We start from the raw sequence: 21,139 nt of genomic DNA, 5'->3' as shown, positions 1-21,139 counted from the left end.
GGGGCGGCCGAGCGCGGCCCCTGCTGGGCAGCTGCCCTGGGCCACAGCCCGAACTCTCGGGGCTCCGGCCTCCTGGCCCAGCCTCCTTGGCACCGGGCGCGGTTCCCACACTCCGGCAGAAACCTCTCCTCTCAGGCGGTCCGCGCCGCCTGCCCGCCCTCCCCGGCTGCAGGACGTCGGTCGTTTGTCAAAGACTCGGGTGGGCGATTTCTCTCCGGTGGCCCCGCGCCCCCCGCTTCCCGAGCTGCGCACAGACCCTGCGCTCTCGGCCGGGGAGCCAGGGGCGGGAGCCGCCTCCCGCTGCCCGAGCGACCCGGCGCCCAGCAGGCCCCACGCAGCGGGCGGCCTGTCTGCGGACGGAGCTCCTACCGCCCGGGAGCGACCTCTGGTTCTTTGGGGTCTCCACGGTCTGGTCTTTCTCCTCTGGCTTCTAAACATCGCCGGCAGCGGGCTCCGCCTCCTGTCGCCGACAAAAGGGAAGGAACCTCCCTTTGTCGTCAGCCGCACCCTAACCCTAACCATCCCCGCGCCGCCGCGGGACCCCACCAGCGGCTGCGCCCCGGGAAGACCCAGGTGGGCGCCGCTGGGCTGGCCCGCCCATTCCCGTGTTTGGGTTTCCTTGTAAGCCTTAGATTAGTCAAGTCCTGTTCCCCTCCCACAGTTTAATTTTGGGGAAATTTTACATCTTTACAAGATTGAGACTTCCAACGCATAAACTCACATGTCCACATTTATTTAGATCTTCCTTTAATGTCTCTGTTTTCTACATTAAGGTCTTCCACATCTTTCGTTAGATTAATTCCTAGATATTTGGTATTTTTGTTGCTTTTATAAGTGGTAGGTATTTTTAAAAATGTCTGTTTATTGCTCATATGTAGAAAAACAATTGACTTTTGTTTATTGGCTGTATTCAGTAAACTTGCCAAACTTTCCTAAGAATTTTGTTAACTATCTGTGGATTCTTCCGGATTGTTTCCATTCCGAGTGGCACAGTCTGTGAGTAATGATGGTTTGGACTCTGGTTTTCCACCCTTTGTGCCTTTCTTCTCTGCCTCACTGCAGCCCTTACGACCTGCAGTGCAAAGTCAGCTCAAGTGGGATGTTTGCTGTGAGGTGTGTTTCGATGCTACCGGTTATCAGATTAAGGAAGTGACCTCCTAATTCCAGTTTGCAAGAGCTTTATTTATTATCACAAATGGATATTGAATTTAATATAAAATTTTGCATTTCTTAGGATGACAATATGATTGTTCTCCCTTAGTATTGCAATGTGGCAAATTGCAGTGATTGATTTTCTGATGTTAACTTTTTCTTAAATGCAACTTTGCGCTCCTGGAGCAAACCAGCTTGGGTGGCAGCAGCACGCTTCACGCACACTGCTGGTTCTGCCAGAGGCTCTGAGTCTGGAGTTTTCTTTGTGGGAAGTTTTTCTTCTTTAAAAAACAGCTGTATTGAGGTGTGATTGATATATAATAAACTGCCACACTTAAAGTGTGCCATTTGATGAGTTTTGACATATGCACACAACTGTGAAACCATTGCCACGATCAAGATAGTGAACGTTCCACTGCCCCATGGCTTCCTCGTCCTGCCCGGCATCTACCCTCCCTTCTGCTCACTCCTCTTGAAAAAGAACAAAGTGTCAAGACTTAGAATATTTAATTCCAGTACTTATTATACAACCACACAAGTGATGGCAACGTGGTATTGGTGCAAAGATGGACAGGTAGGTGACACGGAGTCCATCGGCAAACCCGCATGTACACTCAGTGCTCAGCCAAAGGGTAAAGGCATTTTAACAGGGGAAGCAAAGACTTCTGCCAGCTGTGTTAGATCCACCTGGGAAAAGCAAAAGCCCTGACACTCGCCCCACACCACACACTGACACGAATTTCAGTTGGATCCCAGACCTCAGTGGAAGGCCGGAACTACAGAATACCTGGAAGAAAAGTGGGAAAATAAAACAATCTCAGGAAGACAAAGTTTTCTTAAATAAAATATGAAAAGGAAAACAACTGATAAATGGTATACCTACTGTGCATCAGGCTTACGATAAATTATACCTCAATTAAAAAACCCTTTATGAGGTGTTCATGTTGGTGTGTTTCCAAGGACATGAACGTTTTCCTGTTATCTTTTTGTTGTTGACATCTCAGACAGCCGCACCCCCACACGCAGACTTTTTGGCCGAGTGGGGCCGTTTCAGCCCCTCCCTGGCAGCTTTGCCCAGGAGCAGAGAACAGACCTTTGACCCCTGCTAACAGCATTGGTGGAGCTTGAGGGCAGCTCACCCAGCCCAGCCCACCCAGCCTCACGCCCCCACCTGTCTCCCCTGAGGTGCAGAGTAGGACACACCTGGAAGTCCCGGGCCCCACCCAGCACGTGAGGCACTAGAGACCTCTTCCAGAGGAAGGAGAGCCGGTTACAGGACCCAAAACCAACACCGCAGGCTGCTCCTCCCGGCAGTCGCCGCCTGCTGACAGGGAGGTCGCTCTGCACAACCTCTGACGGCGTCTCCCGGCTCAGCGCACAGGGTGTGGTCCAATCCCACCCACAAGCACCACCTGCCTGCTCAGACTAAACAGGGCCTGTAATTATCCAAACGAAAATCTAAAGGTAAGAAGCAGCAGCTGCCCCAGATGGGAAGGAATCAGCTCAAGAACTCTGGAAGTGTGAAGAATCAGATGGAAACACACCCCAGTCCCAGAGGGGAATGTAACCGCCCTGCCTTCCCTGTCGCTGGCCTCCAAGCCCCTCGGGGCCTCTCTCCTCCCTGTTCTCCTCCACAGCTTCTTGCCCTGGAGTCTCCTGCAGTTTCAGGCACCCTTCCTTCCGACCCTCCTCCCATCTATGTTTGTCCTCCTGTTTATTTTTTTCACTCTCTTCTAAAATCTATCTTTCTTGCAGAGACACTCTGGCTGGTGGTTTTTCTTGGCCGCCATCTTGCCCCTCCCCTCAGGAGTCTGCCTATTTTTAATTTTTTGAGGAAGCTCCACACTGTTTTCTGTAACGATCTCATGCTGGGATTCCTCACTTTAGTTGCCACCTCCTGAGACTTCACGGTGGTACCGGGGTTGGGGAGAGTAGAGCCTCCTGGTGACCTGGTGCACAGTGGACCCTCCCAGTGACCTGGTAGACAGTGGACCCTCCCGGTGACCTGGTGGACAGTGGACCCTCCCGGTGACCTGGTGGACAGTGGACCCTCCCGGTGACCTGGTGCACAGTGGACCCTCCTGGTGACCTGGTGCACAGTGGACTCACGGCAAACTGACATATTTGCAAATGTAGGGATGTTGCTGCCTCCCTGTCTACTTTTGGTGTCTCTGGAAGCCAGGTGGGATTCCACCTGTTCATCCAATCATGTGTGTTCTGCTGAGGTGGAGACCTGTGTGGATTGGTAGGCAGTGGCCACTCTGACGTTGGTGCTCAGGACTTGGGGAGAACGACGTGGAAGCTGGTGACTGGGGCAAGTTCAGTGAAAGGCTGAGTGTGCACTGGGGGCCCAGACAGCAGAAGACCTCTGGCCCTTTGCCTCCCTGTCTGTCCTGCCCTCTGGCCATGCCTCTAGTCTTCTTCCTGGCTGGGGCTCAGGCCACACTCTCCCTAACCCCTCCCCTTTCCCAGGCTTGTTCTCTCTTAGCCTCTCTGGAAGTATCGGAAGCTCCACCTCAAACCCACCCTCAGTGTGAGGGTTCAAGGACATTTGGGAGGTTCTTCCAAATGCGTTTCAATTGTCAATTGGGTTTTCAGCAAATTCTTTAGACATCTGGTAGGTAGAACACGCTTCTGGGGTCCTGTGAGAGGTGACTTTGGTGCCTTGGGGGCTGGTTTTAGTGATTTGGGGCTGGACCATGGCTGGGGTGTGGGGGAAGGCCGTGGGTGTGGGGAGGGTCTCCTTCTGTGGTCAGGGCCCCTCCCTGTTTCCCCATTTCTAATGTGCATATACCTCCACACCGCAGCTGCTTGCTGGGACGACAGCGCAGGTACACCCCTGCCGCCTTCAGTCTCTGTGCTCAGAAGACTCACTTTAATGCTCTGTGTTGCCACCTTGAAAGTCTTAATAATTTTTCATTAAGGGCCCTTGAATTTTTATTTTGCTCTGGACCTCACAAAATAAAAAGTAGCCTGTGTTGGATACATCTTTTGATTTACTGAAATTATTTGTGTACAAAATTGTATGTTCACTTTAGAATGTTTAGAATGTACAGACAATGCACAAGAAAAAAAGTAAAAAATTATCTAACATTCTACCTCCCAGAAATGGACATTTTTGACATTAAGAGTATATCCCATTGAGAGCTTCGTTTGCATAGATGCATGGACAAGAGCGTGACTTACGAAGTGCTCTCTAGCGGGGATTACATGTTTTTCTACGTATTTCTCATACTGGCTTGTCAATAAATGAAGCACTTGATCCACAATTTCCATGGTGGACTAGTATTTCATTATATAGATGTTCCTTGGTCTGTGTAGCCAGCCTAATCCAGGTGACTCGCGCACTTGGCTGCCACCTCAGGACGCACATCCTCACAGAGAGGTGACACCCTTTGCGAGTGCTGGTCACAGGGCACACACGTTCCTCAGTCTCTGTTCACACCGAGCACTGAGCTGGGAATGACATCGGGTCTTCGGCCACACCTGTGTGGGCAGAGAGAGTCCATCACTTCCCTGCCGGCCCTGGTCTCAGCACCGCGGCCCTCGGAGCCTTGCTGGGAACGGGCTCCTGGCCGGTCCCTCTCACACCTGGGGCTGCGTCAGGCACCAGCTGCAGGAAGCCCGGCCCGGCCTCACCACGCACACGCTGCTGGCACTGTCTGGGCTCAGGCACGGGTGACAGATGGCGGCTCTGATATGGGGGGACGAGGTGAGGGCAGTGATAGCTTCCTTCTCAGAAAGTGTCACATCAAGTCGGAGCCACTTCCTGCTCAGAGCAGAGCTGCTCGTGCCTGCCCCAAGACGGCCAGCCGGGGGCACCGCCACAGCAGATGCGACCAGGCCTGGCGTTGTCCCCGCTGGGGCTGTGGCCCCTGCTCCTGGCCTGCTGGACCCTCCCTCCTGGTGAGTGTGTGCTGCTGTCCGCAGGGTCCTGGGGTCAGAGCCCCCCAGAATGCAGGACGTTTTTGGGGGAGAGGGAGGGTGGTGACACAACACAGGACACCTGACTTCTAGTTACCTGACTTCTTTGTGCACATTTTTGCTAACTTTCACTTTGAAGAAACCATTTTGATGCCATCAAAATGCAGAGTATTACTGGTATGGAAATTTGAGATAACAGTGGGAATTATTATTATTATTATTTTTTTTTTTTTGAGACAGAGTCTCGCTTTGTTGCCCGGGCTAGAGTGAGTGCCGTGGCATCAGCCTGGCTCACAGCAACCTCAAACTCCTGGGCTCAAGTGACCCTCCTGCCTCAGCCTCCCAAGTAGCTGGGACTACAGGCATGCGCCACCATGCCCGGCTAATTTTTTCTATATATATTTTTAGCTGGCCAAATAATTTCTTTCTATTTTTAGTAGAGACGGGGTCTTGCTCTTGCTCAGGCTGGTCTTGAACTCCTGACCTCGAGTGATCCACCCGCCTCGGCCTCCCAGAGTGTTAGGATTACAGGTGTGAGCCACCGTGCCCGGCCAACAGTGGGAATTTGGATTAAAAGCGAGGCAAAACTTTGTAATCCTGGAAGATTCTGAATGAAATTCCCAGCATCTTCTTTCCCCATCCTGTGTTCTTGTCCCTGAAGGCCTGGCTGGGGTGGACTCCCTGAGTCTCCTGGGGGGTGGAAACCGCTGCGAGGGCCTCCTGCAGGTGCAGCACCTGGGCCAGCAGGGCCCTGTGTGCGGGGACCGCTGGGGCATGGGAGAGGCGTCGGTGACCTGCAGACAGCTCGACTGTGGCCCTGCACGAGCATCCTCCAAGTACGTTCTCCGGCCCCATGAGATGGGGCTGACCTGGCTGCACAGTGCCCAGTGCCAGGGTGAGGAGGCTGCACTCGGGGAGTGCTCCCTGGGTGCCTGGGAGCCGCCGAGCCGCTGTGAGTGCCAGTGCGTGGTGGTGATAACGTGCTCAGGTAGGTCAGACTGGGACCCTGATCCCCTCTCGTCCCTGGGACTTCCATCCTCTGCTCGGGCTCTGGAGCCACCGAGGCAAGCCCCAGGGCAGGAGGGAGGGTCTGGTTCACATGTGAGTGCCCCATCCCCTTTGGAGCCTCGGGGCTCCTCAGGGGTCCCTTCTGCTGCAGGACAACAAGGTGAGGTGGTTTTCCTTGTCTGTCTTTTGGGAGATCAGCTCTTGCTCCCTTTCCTGTCTCCCAGCCTGGCCCCCTCTCCTGTTTATGTTAATGTTGGTGTCGAGGTTTCTAATCTCAGCCACCGACCTCCCTGGGGTCCCCACACACTTTAGCCGTGTAGAACGCGCAGAATCATCACAGCACAATCACCTGTGTGCTCACGGCCGGTGCCCCTGACCTGGGCTCCCAGGGTGGCCACTCTCCCTGCTGTGCTGGGGGCCGGCAGTCCTGGGAGGAATGGCTCCACACCTCGGGCACCCACGGGGACATCAGGCACAGGGTGGGTGAGCTGTGAGGGGCCCCGTGGATGCCAGTCAGTCTGGGGCTATCAGAGCTTAGTCCCTGCACTTGTGCCAAGGGTGAGGGCTCCGAGGACTAGGTTTCTCCTCTGTGCTGGCAGATGGTACCTTTCAGCAAGTCCAGCTGGGCAAGGGTGGCAGCCCCTGTGCCGGGATCCCCGAGGTGGTGAACCCGGCTGGCAATGTCCTGAGGTGTGACTTGCACAAGGAAGAGGCCAGCGTCTTCTGCAGACAGCTGGGGTGTGGCTCCGCTTTGCAGTGGTCTAGAGCCCACCGCAGAGAGGGCCCTGGGGACCAGGGGCGGAAGTTTGTGACCTGCGAGGGAACAGAGTCCAGCATCTTCAACTGCAAGGTCAACCTAAACTTTCTAGACCAGTGTGACTTCCCGACGTACACCCAGGTGGTGTGTTCAGGTAGGGATATTTCTGCGGGCCTCAATTTTTTTATATGAACAAAAAGGATGATGGTGTCTACCTCACCGTGTGGCCCCAGTGTGGGTGGAAGCCCCTCTCCCCAGCACATGGTGGTTCACGTGATTGTGCGCTTCCAGCCGCAGTGGTCCAGGAAGGCCCAGGGAGGCCCAGGGAGCTGTCCCCTGCTGGCAGTGCCGGTCCTCCTGGCTGTTCTGCCCGCGGTTCCTATCCGGCCTGTGCGTGTGGGGGTTGGGAGGGGTGCTCACATACCCCCGGCCAGAGTCCCTGGAGACCTGGTGTCTCCCCAGAGGCACGGGCGGGGAAGAAGCTTGCCGGCAGAACCTGTGGGGGGGCCAGGACCCCAGGGAGATGCAGAGAGGAGGGACGCCCCCCGCCCTGTCCCGTCCCCTGGACTTCCCCCGCTGGCCGCTGGGACCCCCCTCTGAGGCCCAGAGGCCGGCACGGAGCCGGTCCTGCCCTGGTGGCCCCAGTCCAGCGTCTGCCCCCAGGACACACGGAGGCCCGGCTGGTGGGCGGCGAGCACCCCTGCGCCGGGCGCCTGGAGGTGAGGCGGGGCCTGACCTGGGGCACCGTCTGCGACGAAGACCTGGACCTGGCCACGGCTCAAGTGGCGTGTCGCGAGCTGCGGTGCGGAGCGGCCGTGTCCACGCCCGGGGGCGCCCGCTTCGGCCGCGGCTCCGGGCCCGTGTGGACCGAGGCCTTCCGTTGTGCGGGCAACGAGTCGCTGCTGTTCCACTGCCCGCGGGGGCCCGGGCGCCAGTGCGGGCACAGCCGGGACGCGGGGCTCGTGTGCTCGGGGGAAAGTAAGTGGCGGGCGCGGGCTCGGGGGGGGGGGCCTGGGCTGCCACGTGGGGTTGGGGACAGGGAGGGTCGGTCCCGCCCAGCCCCACCCTCATCCCGGGAACCGAATCCGAATCCCGCGCGGACGCTCCACGTGCGGCTGCGGGTAGCGCCCAGGGGCCGGGGCTCAGGGCTCAGCCCGCCCCGTCTGGCTCTTCTTCCTCCCAAGGTGGCTCCCTGGCGCCGGGTTCTGTCTGAGCCCAGGCTCGTGTTCCTCCCAGGGTGGCTCCCTCGCTCAGGGTCCTGTCTAAGTCCGGCTCAGCCTCTGTGGGAGCTCAGGAACCGGCAGACACAGGCGCACGTGCTCCTTCCCCCAAATCCGAGCTCGCACTTCAACTTTCCTTCCCACCTTTTCTTTCTTACCGTGATAAAAATCACAACATAAATTCATTATTTTAGCCATTTTAAGGTGTTCAGTTCTAGTACGTTCACAACGTACATTCGCTATGCGGTTCCAGAACGTTTTTCATCACCCCAAAAGGAAACCCCGTGACCGGTAAGCACGTCCTTGCCTCCCCGCCTTCCCCCGACCAGTCATCTCCGCCTGTCTCCGGGATTTTCCTACTCTGGACACTCCACAGCTGGAATCACCCCACACGTGGCCGTTTGAGTCTGGCCACAGTGTCATCTGCAAACATTTTCTTGAATTCTGTGGGTTGTCTTTTCACTTTCTTAATAGTGTCAGTGATGCGTTAAAGTTTTTGATTTTGATTAAGCACGACTTACCCTTTTTCTTTCGTTGATTATGCTTTTGGTGTCATATCAAAAAAACTAATTTCCAAATCCAAAGTCATGAAGATTCACCCCTATGTTTTGTTCTAAGAGTTTTCTATGATAGCTCTTGTATTTAGGTCTTTGATCCATTTTGAGTTAGTTTTCCTATACGCCGGAGTGAAGGGGCCAGCTGCTCCTTTGCCTGTGGGTATCGTTGCCCCAGCACCACTTTTTGAAGAGACTGATCTTTCCACAGTGAATGGTCATAGAACTTTTTTCAAAAATCAATTGACCATATGTATATTGGTTTATTTCTGGACTTTCAATTCTATTGCATGGATCTACATGGCTACACTTACACTGTACCACACTGTTTTGATTACTGTAGCTTTGTAGTAAGTGTTGAAATCAGAAAGTATCAAATCAACAAAGTCCTCTAAGTTTGTTCTTTTTATATGGTTTTGAAGCCGGGCGCGGTGGCTCACGCCTGTAATCCTAGCACTCTGGGAGGCCGAGGCAGGCGGATTGTTTGAGCTCAGAAGTTCAAAACCAGCCTGAGCAAGAGCGAGACCAGTCTCTACTAAAAATAGAAAGAAATTATATGGACAGCTAAAAATATATATAGAAAAATTAGCCCGGCATGGTGGCCCATGCCTGTAGTCCCAGCTACTTGGGAGGTTGAGGCAGAAGGATTGCTTAAGCCCAGGAGTTTGAGGTTGCTGTGAGCTTGACACCACGGCACCCTAGCCTGGGCAACAAAGTGAGACTCTGTCTCAAAAAAAAAAAAAAATGGTTTTGGCTATTTGAGATCCTTTGCAATCTATATGAATTTTAGGATCAGTTTTTTTATTTCTTAAAATAAAAAGCCTTTAGTGTTGTGATAGGAATGGCATTAATCACTTTAGGTAGTATAGCCATCTTAACAATATTGTCTTTCAATCTTTGACTATGAGACATCTTTCCCTTTATTTAGGCCTTATTTAAATTCTTTTAGCAATGTTTTATAGTTTCCATTGTACAAGTTTTGCACCTCTTTGGGTAAATTTATTCTTAGATATTTTATTTGTTGATGCTATTGTAAATGGAACTGCTTTCTTAATTTCTTTTTTGGATTGTTTGATGCTAGTGTATAGAAATATACTAGCATATACATAACCGATATCTGTGTGTTGATATTGTATCCTGCAACTCTGTGGAATAATTTGTTAGCCCTAATTATTTATTTATGAATTCTTTAGGATTTTCTGTGTATTCATGCTATCTGCAAATAGAGGTAGTTCTACTATTTCCTTTCTAATCTAGATGCCTATTTTTTTTTTTTTTTTTCTTTTGAGACAGAGTCTCACTCTGTTGCCCAGGCTAGAGTGAGTGCGGTGGCATCAGCCTAGCTTACAGCAACCTCAAACTCCTGGGCTCAAGCCATCCTTCTGCCTCAGCCTCCCGAGTAGCTGGGATTACAGGCATGTGCCACCATGCCTGGCTGATTTTTTCTATATATTTTTAGCTGTCCAAATCATTTCTTTCTATTTTCAGTAGAGACGGGGTCTCACTCTTGCTCGGGCTGGTCTCGAACTCCTGACCTCGAGCGATCCACCTGCCTCGGCCTCCCAGAGTGCTGGGATTACAGGCGTGAGCCACTGTGCCTGGCCTAGATGCCTATTATTATTATTATTTCTTGCCTAGTTGCTCTGGCTAGAACTTCCAGCATAATGTTGCATAGAAATGGTGAAAGTGGGCATCCTTGTCTTGTTCCTGATTTTAGGGAAAAAGGATTCAGTCTTTCACCATTGGGTACGCTGTTAACTGAAGGTTTTTGGTAAATTCCCTTTAATCATGTTAACAAGGTTCTCTTGTATTCCTAATTTTCTGAGTTTTTTAATCATAAGAAGATATTGAATTATGTCAAATGTTTTTTCTGCATCAATTGAGATAATTATTGTTTTCTTTCTTCAGTCTGTTAATGTGGTGTATTACATTGATAGATTTTTGTATGTTGAATCAACCTTGCATTTCTGAGATAAATCCCACTTGGTCATGGTGTGTAACTCTTTTAATGTGCTGTTGATTTCCTTGTATTTTGTTGAAGATTTTTGCATCAATATTTTTCAGGGATGTTGGTCTATAGTTTTCTTTTCTTTGCCTGGCTTCGTTATCAGGGTAATGTTTACCTCATATGAGTTAGAAACTGATCCTGCCCTTCCTAATTTTTGGGAGATTTTGAGAAAGATTGGTATTAATTCTTCCTTAAATGTTTGGTAGAATTCATCAGTGAAACCATCTGGCCCCATGACTTTCCTTTGTTGGGAAGTTTTTGATTATTGATTCAATCTGTTTACTTGTTATAGATCTGTTCAGATTTTCTATTTCTTACTGGGTCAATTTTGGTAGTTTATGTTTTTCTAAGGATTGCCCATGTCATCTGGATTTTCCAGTTTGTTGGCATACAATTGTTCACAGTATTCTCACAATCTTTTTTTTATTTCTGTAAGGCCAATAGTAATGTCTCCACTTTTAATTGTTACTTTAATAATTTAGTCTTTCATCTTTTTCTTCATTAATTGGTACCTATTGGCATTTATAAAAATCTTTTTATTTTTTATTTTTTTTTTGAGACAGAGTCTCGCTCTGTTGCCCAGGCTAGAGTGAGTGCCGTGGCATCAGCCTGGCTCACAGCAACCTCAGACTCCTGGGCTTAAGTGATCCTACTGCCTCAGCCTCCCGGGTAGCTGGGACTACAGGCATGAGCCACCAGGCCCGGCTAATTTTTTGTATATATATTTTTAGTTGGCCAGATAATTTCTTTCTATTTTTAGTAGAGACAGGGTCTCACTCTTGGCTGGTCTCGAACTCCTGACCTCGAGCGATCCACCCGCCTCGGCCTCCCAGAGCTAGGATTACAGGCGTGAGCCACAGCGCCCGGCCTTATAAAAATCTTTTTAAAGAATCATTTTTTAATTTCATTGGTTCTATGGCTTTTCTATTCTCTATGTTGTTTATTTCTGCTGTAATCCTTATATTTCTGTGCTTCTGATAGCTTTGGGTTTAGTTTGCTCTTATGCATTCTAGTTCTTTTAGGTTAGTGATTTGAATTCATTCTTCTTTTTTCATGTGTTTGTATTTCTCGCGAACATTCACTTAATTGCAGAATTTTGGTACATTGTATTTTTGTTTTCACTTATCTAAAAATATTTTGTAATTTCCTTTGTGATTTCTTGACTCATTGATTATTTAAGAGTTGTTTCTAAAATTATACATATTTGTGAACTTTCCTTTTTCCTTCTGTTATTGATTTCTAGTTTCATTCTATTGTGGTCAGCAAAGATATTTTGCATGATTTAAGTCTTTTAAACTTTATTCAGACTTGTTTTGTGGCCTAGCGTACGGTCTATCCTGTAGAATGTTACCTGTGCATTCTTGAGAAGAAAGAATGTGCATTCTGCTGTTGGATTTTTCTGTATGTGCTTGTTAGGTTGTGGGTTTACAGTGTTGCAGTCTGCTGTCTCCTGACTGATATTCCGTCAGATGTTCCGTCCATTACTGAAAATGAGATATTTAAGCCTCCAACTATCATAGAACTGTTTATTTCTTCCATCGATTTCAACAATTTTTGCTTTGTGTACATGCTGTCTTTCAAGACTCTGTCGTTTGGTGCATATGTGTTTTAAGTTGTTTTGTTAATGATCTGACCCTTCTATCAATATAGAATCATCATTTTTTTTTTTTTTGAGACAGAGTCTCACTCTGTTGCCTGGGCTAGAGTGCCGTGGCATCAGCCTAGCTCACAGCAACCTCAAATTCCTGGGCTCAAGCAATCCTCCTGCCTCAGCCTCCTGAGTAGCTGGGACTACAGGCATGCACCATCATGCCTCGCTAATTTTTCTATATATATTTTTAGCTGTCCATATAATTTCTTTCTATTTTTAGTAGAGATGGGGTCTCGCTCTTGCTCAGGCTGGTCTCAAACTCCTGAGCTCAAACAATCCACCCGCCTCGGCCTCCCAGAGTGCTAGGATTACAGGCATGAGCCACCGTGCCTGGCCTCATTTTTGTCTCTTAATATTTTTACTTACAGTCTCTCTTGGTTACTATTTGCATTACTATCTTTTTTTCTTCTATTCTTTTTGCCAACACCTTGGCCAATTTGCAGGGCATTACTATCTTTTTCTCTCCTTTCACTTTCAACTTTTATGTCTTTGGATATAAAGTGAGTCTATTGAGACAGCATGTAATTAGATTATTTAAAAAATCCATTCTGCCCCTCTCTGTCTTTTGACTGGAGAGTTTAATCCATTCACATGCAAAGTAATTGCCTGGAGTAATTCTGTGTGTCTGATACATAGTTTCTGGTCCCTCATTCCCTCCTTTATTATATTTTTTGGTGTTTAATTGATTTTTTTCTGGTGTACCACTTTAGTCTCTTTTTATTTCTTTTTCAGTCTATTTTAAAATTATTTTCTTGGAATTACCTTGGGGATTACAATTAACATCTTAAATTTATAACAGTCTAGTTTGAATTATTACCAATTTAGCTTCAGAAATTCAAAAATATATAAAAATTCTGCTCCTATGTAGCTCCATCTCCCCTTTTATGTTATCACTAATTATATCCTTATATATTGTATGACTTTAAATATAGATTTATGCATTTGTCTTTTAAATCACATAGGAAAAAAAGTTATATTCCTGAAACGAAATAATACTGGCACCCATATTTACTTACGTAGTTACCTTTATCAGTGTCCTTTATTTCTCCATATGGCTTGAAGTTGCTCTCCAGTGTCCTCTCATTTCAGATGGAAAGACTCCCTTAAGTATTTCTCGTAGGGCAGGTCTACTGGCAATGAACTCCCTTAACTTTTTCCTGAGAATGTCTTAATTTTTCCTTCATTTTTGAAGGATAATATTTGTGACCTTAGATTCTTATTTGACAGGTTTTTTTCTTATAGAACTTTGAATACATTATCTCACTTCTGGCTGCCATGATTTTGGATGAGAAACTGGCTTTTAATCTTACTGAGAATCCCTAGTATATAACAAGTCACTTCTCTCTTGCTTTCAATGCTCTTTGTCTTTTGACAGTTTGATTATGAGGTATTTCTCTTTTTCTGAACTTCTCTAAATTTTTTTCAATTTAGCAATACATTTAATTTAATATTTTAATTTGTTTTTTAAAATGACAAATACAAATTGCATATATTTAAGGTATAGGACATCATGTTTTGACGTTTGTGTACATTTGTGTGTATACACACACACACATGTAAAAACACATTTTCTTTACCCGTTCATCCACTGATGAACAAGTAGGTTGTTTTCATATCTTCGCTATTACAAATAGTGCTGCCATACACATAAGTGCAGATATCTCTTCAACATAATGATTTAATTTCCTTTGAATATATACCCAGTGATTATAATGTATTTCAATGTGATTATCTTTAGGTATTGAATCAAATCTGGGATTCAAACATTGAATCAAATTTGGGAAGTTTTTGGCATTATTTCTTCAAATATTCTTTCTATCCCTTTCTTGCCTCTTCTTTCAGGACTTCCCTTATGGGGATGTTGCTGTGCTTGATGGGATCCTACAAGTCTCTGAAGCTCTGTTAATTTTTCTTCATTTTTTTCTTTCTGCTCCCCAGACTGGATAAACTCGCTTGGCTTATTTTCATGTTCTCCGATTCTTTCTTCTTTGAACCCCCCGAGAAAAATTTAAATGTCAGATATTGTGCTTTTCAGCTCCAGAAATTCTTTTTGGTTCCTTTTTATAATTCCTGTCCATTTATTCTATTTGGTGAGGTACTGTCATCCTGGCACCCTTTGGTTACTTGTCTGGGGCTTCTGTTAGCTTTCTGAGCATGTCTGAGACAGCTGACTTCATGTTTTTGTCCAGTAAGTCCAACAATTGGCCTTCCTCAGGGACAGTTTTTGTTATCTTTTCCATCCATGATTAGCCACACCTTATTGGGTTTTTTTTTGCATGCTTTCTGATTTTTGATATGAAACAGGAAATGTTGAATGTTATAATGCGGCAACTCTGGAAATCAGTTTCCCCCATCAGGGTTTCTTGCTGCTGCTTGTTGAGAGTTGTACTTAATTCTTCAGCAGCTTTGCTAAGCTCCTTTGGAAAGACTGTTCTTTGTCCTGTGGCCGCAGAAGTCTCTGTTCAGTTAGCACAATGACCAGCCAGCAGTCGGACAGGGAGGTATTTTAATGACTAGAGAAAAGCATGACGCTCCCAGTCTTTGCACATTAATTCCCTGTCGGGTCCCTCCTTCGACTCTTAGCCAGGCCGTGCAAACTCTGTCCCCGGGTTCACCTCCTGCCTGTGTGGAGCCACGTCTGGCAGCTTCTTACCCTCGGAGTCCCCCGTTGTGAGTTTGTGCTTACATTCCAGAGAATTGACAAAGTTGATTGTGACAGTTTTCCCAGCTTCGTCAATGCCTTAGTGGAGGGATGAATCTTGGTGTTCCCTAGCCCAAGTTTTGGTGACATCACTTGGCAAAGCTGCTTTCTTGCCCTCAGTCTGTCCCTCCCAAGTCTGGGGAGTGGACTGTGTTTAACCAGCGGGGTCTGCGGGTCTGGGAGCCGCACTGCCTACACCGTCTCCCCCAGGGTTCCGGCTGGTGAACGGCAGCAGCAGCTGTGAGGGCCGCGTGGAGCTCCAGGTGGAGGGGGCCTGGGCGCCCATCTGCGCTGCCCACTGGGACTTGGCAGATGCCACCGTCCTCTGCCACCAGCTCAACTGTGGCAATGCTATGGCCACACCGCGAGGAGGCCATTTTGGGGAGGAGGATGCTCCCATCTGGCCCGACGTATTTCACTGTGTGGGGACGGAGTCTCATTTGCTCAGCTGCCCAGCAAGCACCCTGGGGGCCCCGGCCTGTGCCCCAGGAAACTCGGCCTCCGCAGTGTGCTCAGGTGGGTGCAGCCGCAGCGCGGTGAGGAGTCAGGTGAGCAAGGCCTGGACAGAGCGCGCGAAGAAAGTAGGAGGGTCTGGGAGTGGATCGGTTCTGCCCGGGGTGGTGGTCAGTCCCCCTGATGCCTGGCGGTCCCAGCGCGTCCCACTCGGCAGGTCTCCCCCACGCCCTGAGGCTGAGGGACGGACAGAGCCGCTGTGATGGGCGCGTGGAAGTCTCCCTGGACGGCGCGTGGGGGCCGCGTCCTGGACGATGCCTGGGGCCTGCGCGGCGCCGGCGTCGTGTGCCGGCAGCTCGGGTGCGGAGCGGCAGAGCGAGCCTACGACGCCCCCGCCCCCGGCCGCGGGGCCGTCCCGGTGGGGCTGAGCCGCGCGCGCTGTCTGGGCAACGAGACCCGCCTGAGCCAGTGCAACGTGTCCACGTCCCTGCGGGAGCCCGCGGGGATGTCGCGGGACGCGGGCGTCGTGTGTTCCGGTGAGTGTGCAACCCTGTGCCCCCCCACCCCCGCGCCCGCGTGGGCCGGGGCGCCCTGACTGGGTCTCTCCGCAGGGAGCCTCCGGGTGCGCCTCGCCGCGGGGCCAGGCCGCTGTGCCGGGCGCGTGGAGGTGCTCCGCGGGGGAGTGTGGGGCACCGTATGTGACGACTCTTGGGACCTGCGGGACGCACACGTGGTCTGCAGGCAGCTGGGCTGCGGTCACGCCCTCAGCGCCCCGGGGGCCGCCCACTTTGGGGCCGGCACGGGGCGCATCTGGCTGGACGAGCTGGGCTGCGGGGGCCACGAGTCTGCGCTGTGGCAGTGCCCGTCGGAGGGCTGGGGCCAGCACGACTGCGGGCACAAGGAGGACGCTGGGGTCTTCTGCTCAGGTGGGTGCGGCCCGTCCACTCTGGTCCCCACCCACGCTCAGAGCAGGGCCTTGCCGACTGACCGCTCTGCCTGCAGAGTTCACGGACCTGCGGCTGCAGAACCACAGCGGGCCATGCGCAGGGCGGCTGGAAGTTTTCTACAACGGCACCTGGGGCGGGGTCTGCAAGACCCTGAATACAGCCTCCCTCGGGGCCCTGTGTGGGCAGCTGGGCTGTGGGACCCACGGCCAGCTGCTGGCTGGGGCAGGGAGCTGGCCTGTCCCCGACGCTCTCTGGGTGGCCTCCATTGAGTGCAGGGACAGGCATGACTGGTCCCTGTGGCAGTGCCCGTCAGCCCCCTGGGACCCTCAGTCCTGCTCCAGTGCTGAGGGAGCCTGGGTCCTGTGTGCAGGTGAGCGGCGGGGGGCCGTGTGCGCGTGGGGGTGGTCGCTGAGGGTCCTCCCCCTGCATCTGCGTGGGCCTTTTCCCGAGGGATGAGCGTCGGGCTTCCCCTTTCCTTGTAAGTTGTGCTGGTCCAGTCCCTGCCCTGAAGCTCTGAGCTGGGTGGGGACCTTCTGGAATCTCCTGGGAGCCCTGGTTCTCCCCCAGTGGGGAGCAGGACCCCCGGGGCCTGGACCTCCTCTGAGGACCGGCCGCCCCCTCCCCCTGCCCGCGCCCAGCGGTCCGGGAACAGTTTGTTGAATCCCTCATCCTGTGTGGACACACCTTGCTTAAACAGTTCCCTTCCTTCAGCAATTAGAAATTCCTGTGTTTGCCAGAAAGAAAGAAAAAGGAAAAGAGAAATATTTCAGAAAATTTAAGCCTGTTGAGCTTGCAAATGGAAAAACGGGCCCTACTTTACTACCCAGAACAGACAGAAGTGCCCCCGGACCTCGGAGAGACCCTGAACTGCTCATCCGCCCTCAGCTGCCCAGGTAGCCCTCCGTCTGTCTCCCTGCCCTGCTCCCACCGCGGTCGGGTGCCTGCAGTGACCGCCGCCCCCTTCTCCAGAGGAGGGTGCGCTGCGCGTGCTTGGGGGCGCGGACCGGTGCTCTGGGCGCGTGGAGCTCTGGCACCGCGGCTCCTGGGGCACCGTGTGCGACGATTCCTGGGACCTGGCGGACGCGGAGGTCGTGTGCCGGCAGCTGGGCTGTGGTCAGGCCGTGGACGCCCTGGGCGGGGCCGCCTTTGGCCCCGGCTCAGGGCCCGTGTGGCTGGACGAGGTGGGGTGCCGGGGCAGCGAGGCGTTCCTGCGGGACTGCCGGGCCCAGCCGTGGGGACGCGGAGACTGTGCGCACAAGGAGGACGCGGGCGTGCGCTGCTCCGGTGAGTGGGGCGGAAGGGGGGCGCCGCGACGGTCCCTTTGGGGTATCCGCTCCCCCTTCGGTTCTGCCCGATCCGATCCGCAGTACCTGGCCCGAGCCTGTCTGGGGCAGTGTCACGTGGTGGCCTTGGCCAAAGCTGCCTTCAGCCGGTCCTGTCCGCTCAGGCTGAGTGGGGCCTGGTGCTGCTTCCGGCATCTGTGTGTGGGGGTCTGTGCCGCTAGGGCTGCCGAGGCCGCCGTGCCCTGGCACTTAGGTCCCGCCATTACCTGCAGGCGATCCTGGGACCACAGAGCTGCCGCCAAGGGGTAGGTGGCCCTTTCTCAAGCTCCAGTCCTCCTTTGTGGCCTTGGCTCAGAGGGGCCCAGCTCGGCTTTGCCCGTTGTGAAGAGGACGCCCCTTCTCTGATGAAAACTGCTGTCCTTCCCTGTGTCCCCTGGTGGAAAATCTGTGGTGGGGACAGAAGCCCCAGGCCCCACTCGGCCACTTCTCTGGGGTCTTTGCCTTGGTGGCCTGGGGTGGGAGTTGGCCCTGGTAAGCTGTGGCCTCCTGGACACTGTGCCTCTGTGTCCAAAGCACTGCTGAGGGCAGTGGGCCCCCACCTGGGCAATCCCACCTGGACTTTCCCACCCGGGCCCTCCACCTGTGCCCGCTCACCTGTGCCCGCCCACTGTGCCTACTGCCTAGGCCCACACACCTGGATGCTCCCACATGGGCCCTGACACCTGTGCCCTCCACCTGGGCCTCGGTCCCTGCCTCTGGGGGAGGAGCAGCCTGTCCAGGCAGCACAGAGGCCCACCTCTCATGGGTCCCCCACCCCTCCCTGGAAGGTTGAGGTCCTCAGGCCAGGGTCACAATGCCCCAGGCAGCCCAGGGACACAGGCAGCCTCACCTCTCATTGTGCCCACAGCCCCTTCCTTGGCCCCTGCACCTGCCCCCAAGGCCTGGACCCTGCCTGAAACTACCTGCCTCATCCTTGGTTCCCTCCTGGGCCTGGTGACCCTGTTCCTGGGGACTCAGTGGTGCCGCCGCAGAGCAGCCTGCCGGGGTAGGTGGCCGTGGCTAGGTGTGGGGGCCACGGGTCTGGGATGGGGAGGCGTGGTGGTGTGAATGCTCTGTGTGACACCGGCCATTGCAGGCCCTCCCTGTCCTCATCACTGCCCTGTACGCTGGGTGGCCTTCCCCCACCAAGAGCTCAGTGACTCTGTGGAGCCATGAGCTGTGGGGACTCGAGGACCCTGGGTCCCAGGCTTGCTCAGCTCCCCAGACGGGCTGAGTGAAGAAAAGCCTCACTTCCAGGGCTGCCCGGTGTGAGAACAGGCTTTCAGGGGCCTCCTGGTCCCTGGGACCTACGTATAGCGGGGGCTTCCCCGGTGTGTTCAGGGGCTGAGACCAACAAGCCCCACTTCAGAATTTTAGGCCCAGGAAGCAGCATCCCTAGTGTGGGGTCTTTGCTCTCTGCGGGATCTGTTGGCAGAGGAATTGGGGGTCCCAGCATGCATGAGAGACCAAAGGGGCCAGGCAGAGTGGACTTAGACCGGAGGAGCATTTCTTCTAGAAGGTTTTGGTTTGGACTTTGCAGGTTGTAGAATGTTGCGGCACCCATCCTCGGAGGGTGTCTATGAGGACATTGGAGCCGTCCCCCTGGGGGAGAAGGATGAGGGGCCTGCAGTGAGCGAGGACCTGGTCCTGGCGGAGGAGTATGACGACGCGGAAGAGCCGGAGGACGGCCCGGGGGAGGAGGCGGAGGCGGCGGGGGCACCGCTGAGCCCCGCGGGTGCGCAGCTCTGTGCCTCGGCGTCCGCGGTGCTGTTCCTGCTCTGCTGCTCCTGTGCGGACGGCTCTGCTGCGGCCGGCACGTGCATTTACAGACCTGAGAGCTGCTTGTGTGTCCGCGACCCTCATTCCTGTCTCAGTCCTGGGGCATGGGGACGTTTGGCTGTCCCCTAAAAGCTGCTTGTTGGGCTGGAGTCTTCCTATGGGTCGACGTGGGGTCAGGGGGTCGTAGGTCTTTCCTGGGTTTCCTTAGCTGTGCAGTGTCTGCCCAGCACCTTGTCCCCGATGGCTGCAGGGGGGCCCTGAGCAGACAGAGTAGAGGACTCGGTGTGAGAAGTGACCTCACTCTCACCTGACCCACCGTGTCCCATCCTCGTCCCTCTGTGGCTGGCTTGCTTGGCAGCGGGAACCCAGGAGCCGAGGACGGGGCTCTGGGCAGTCGCTAGGACCCACGTGCGTCTCTTTCCTCACATGCAGGTGGGGCTCCTGGAAACCCCGGCCCCGGAGCCCAGGCTGGGATGGAAGACCACGGTGGTCTCTGCCCCAGGACGTGATAACCCCGAGCTGACCATGGGAACATCAGTGTGCGGGGAGATATACCGGGGAGGCTGGGGTCTTCGCTGTCCTTGTCCTTAAAACAGCTGTTATTAAACTCCCTTTGAAGTCACTCATCCTCACTCGTCATTATCTCACCCCAGAGACATCTATCAGAGGCTGCCACAGCCCAGGTTCTGTTCTGGCCCCCCTGCCCGGCCTGCCTCATGCTGGAACGTGGATCCTCGGAGTGTCCTCTCGTGTGAGGGAGGCTCGTGTGCTTCCACCCCCGTGAGTTTGCAGTTCTGAGCTGCGCTGGCTGTACGGCTCCTGCACCCAGGCAGGAGGGGGCAGCGGTCCCCAGCAGGCAGCCTCCTGGACCCTTCCTCCTTCCTGCTCCTGCAGCCCTCCAAGCCTGGCCGGTTCCACCCTCAGGGCAGCTCCCTGGCCTGCCACCCTGGGGACCCCTCCTTCAAATGCACAGGGGTTGGGGCGGGGGGGTCGGGGCTCAGCTGGGGGCTTGAGATCGGAATCTCCGGTTTGTACAGCTGCCCAGCTTGGTAACCCCACCAAGCTCTCCCTGGACCCACCCACCCAGGACCCCACCCCTGGGACCCCACCACCTGTGTCTAGACCTGTCCTGACTCACCCCTCAGCTCTCAGCATCCTGGTAAACACCAGGTTTAAGCATCTGCCTGCTGTGGCTGTCACTGATGTTGGCTCCGTGAGCGCTGTGGACCCCATCTGCACCCTCAATGTTTCCCCCCACCAAGCCCTTCCCCTGTGCCCCAGTGAACAATTGAAGGCTACTCAAGGGCTCCAAGCACAAGAATGGCATAATTAGATTTTAATTTTTAAAATACCTTCCATCGATCACTAAATGTTGGTGACGGTATAAAGTAACCAGTAAGCTCATTCATTGCTGGTAGGAGTGCAAAATGGTGCAACCACTTTGGAAGAAACCAGTTTGTTGTAGTTTATGAAACTAAACATGCACATACCCCATGACCCAGCAATTCCACTCCCAGTTGTTTACCCGAGTAAGAAAAATGAGTTCACAAAAGGGCTTGTACACAATTGCTCATAGAAGCTGTAATCTGTTTTTTTTTTTTTTTTCTTTTTGAGACAGAGTCTTGCTCTGTTGCCTGGGTTAGAGTGCCATGGCATCAGCTTA

The 21,139-nt window shown here is 52.7% G+C and overlaps 1 protein-coding gene across 1 annotated transcript; it reads left to right on the top strand.

Moving 5' to 3' along the window:
* The first annotated feature begins 1,718 nt into the window (after positions 1 to 1,718).
* On the top strand, positions 1,719 to 20,091 carry SCART1 (scavenger receptor family member expressed on T cells 1). The gene is given in 17 exon segments (XM_045569075.1): positions 1,719 to 1,726; positions 2,467 to 2,534; positions 4,930 to 5,058; positions 5,738 to 6,064; positions 6,684 to 6,995; positions 7,505 to 7,819; positions 15,186 to 15,491; positions 15,646 to 15,725; positions 15,727 to 16,354; positions 16,431 to 16,563; positions 16,565 to 16,745; positions 17,208 to 17,268; positions 17,345 to 17,659; positions 17,931 to 17,963; positions 18,566 to 18,703; positions 19,238 to 19,432; positions 19,909 to 20,091. Coding segments are annotated over 17 exon segments (3,306 nt in total). The 3' UTR covers positions 19,986 to 20,091.
* Positions 20,092 to 21,139: the final 1,048 nt, after the last annotated feature.

This window comes from Lemur catta, chromosome 14 (genome assembly GCF_020740605.2).
Source record: "Lemur catta isolate mLemCat1 chromosome 14, mLemCat1.pri, whole genome shotgun sequence".
Taxonomy (NCBI): Eukaryota; Metazoa; Chordata; class Mammalia; order Primates; family Lemuridae; genus Lemur; species Lemur catta.
This window is presented reverse-complemented; position numbering and strand designations above follow the sequence as displayed.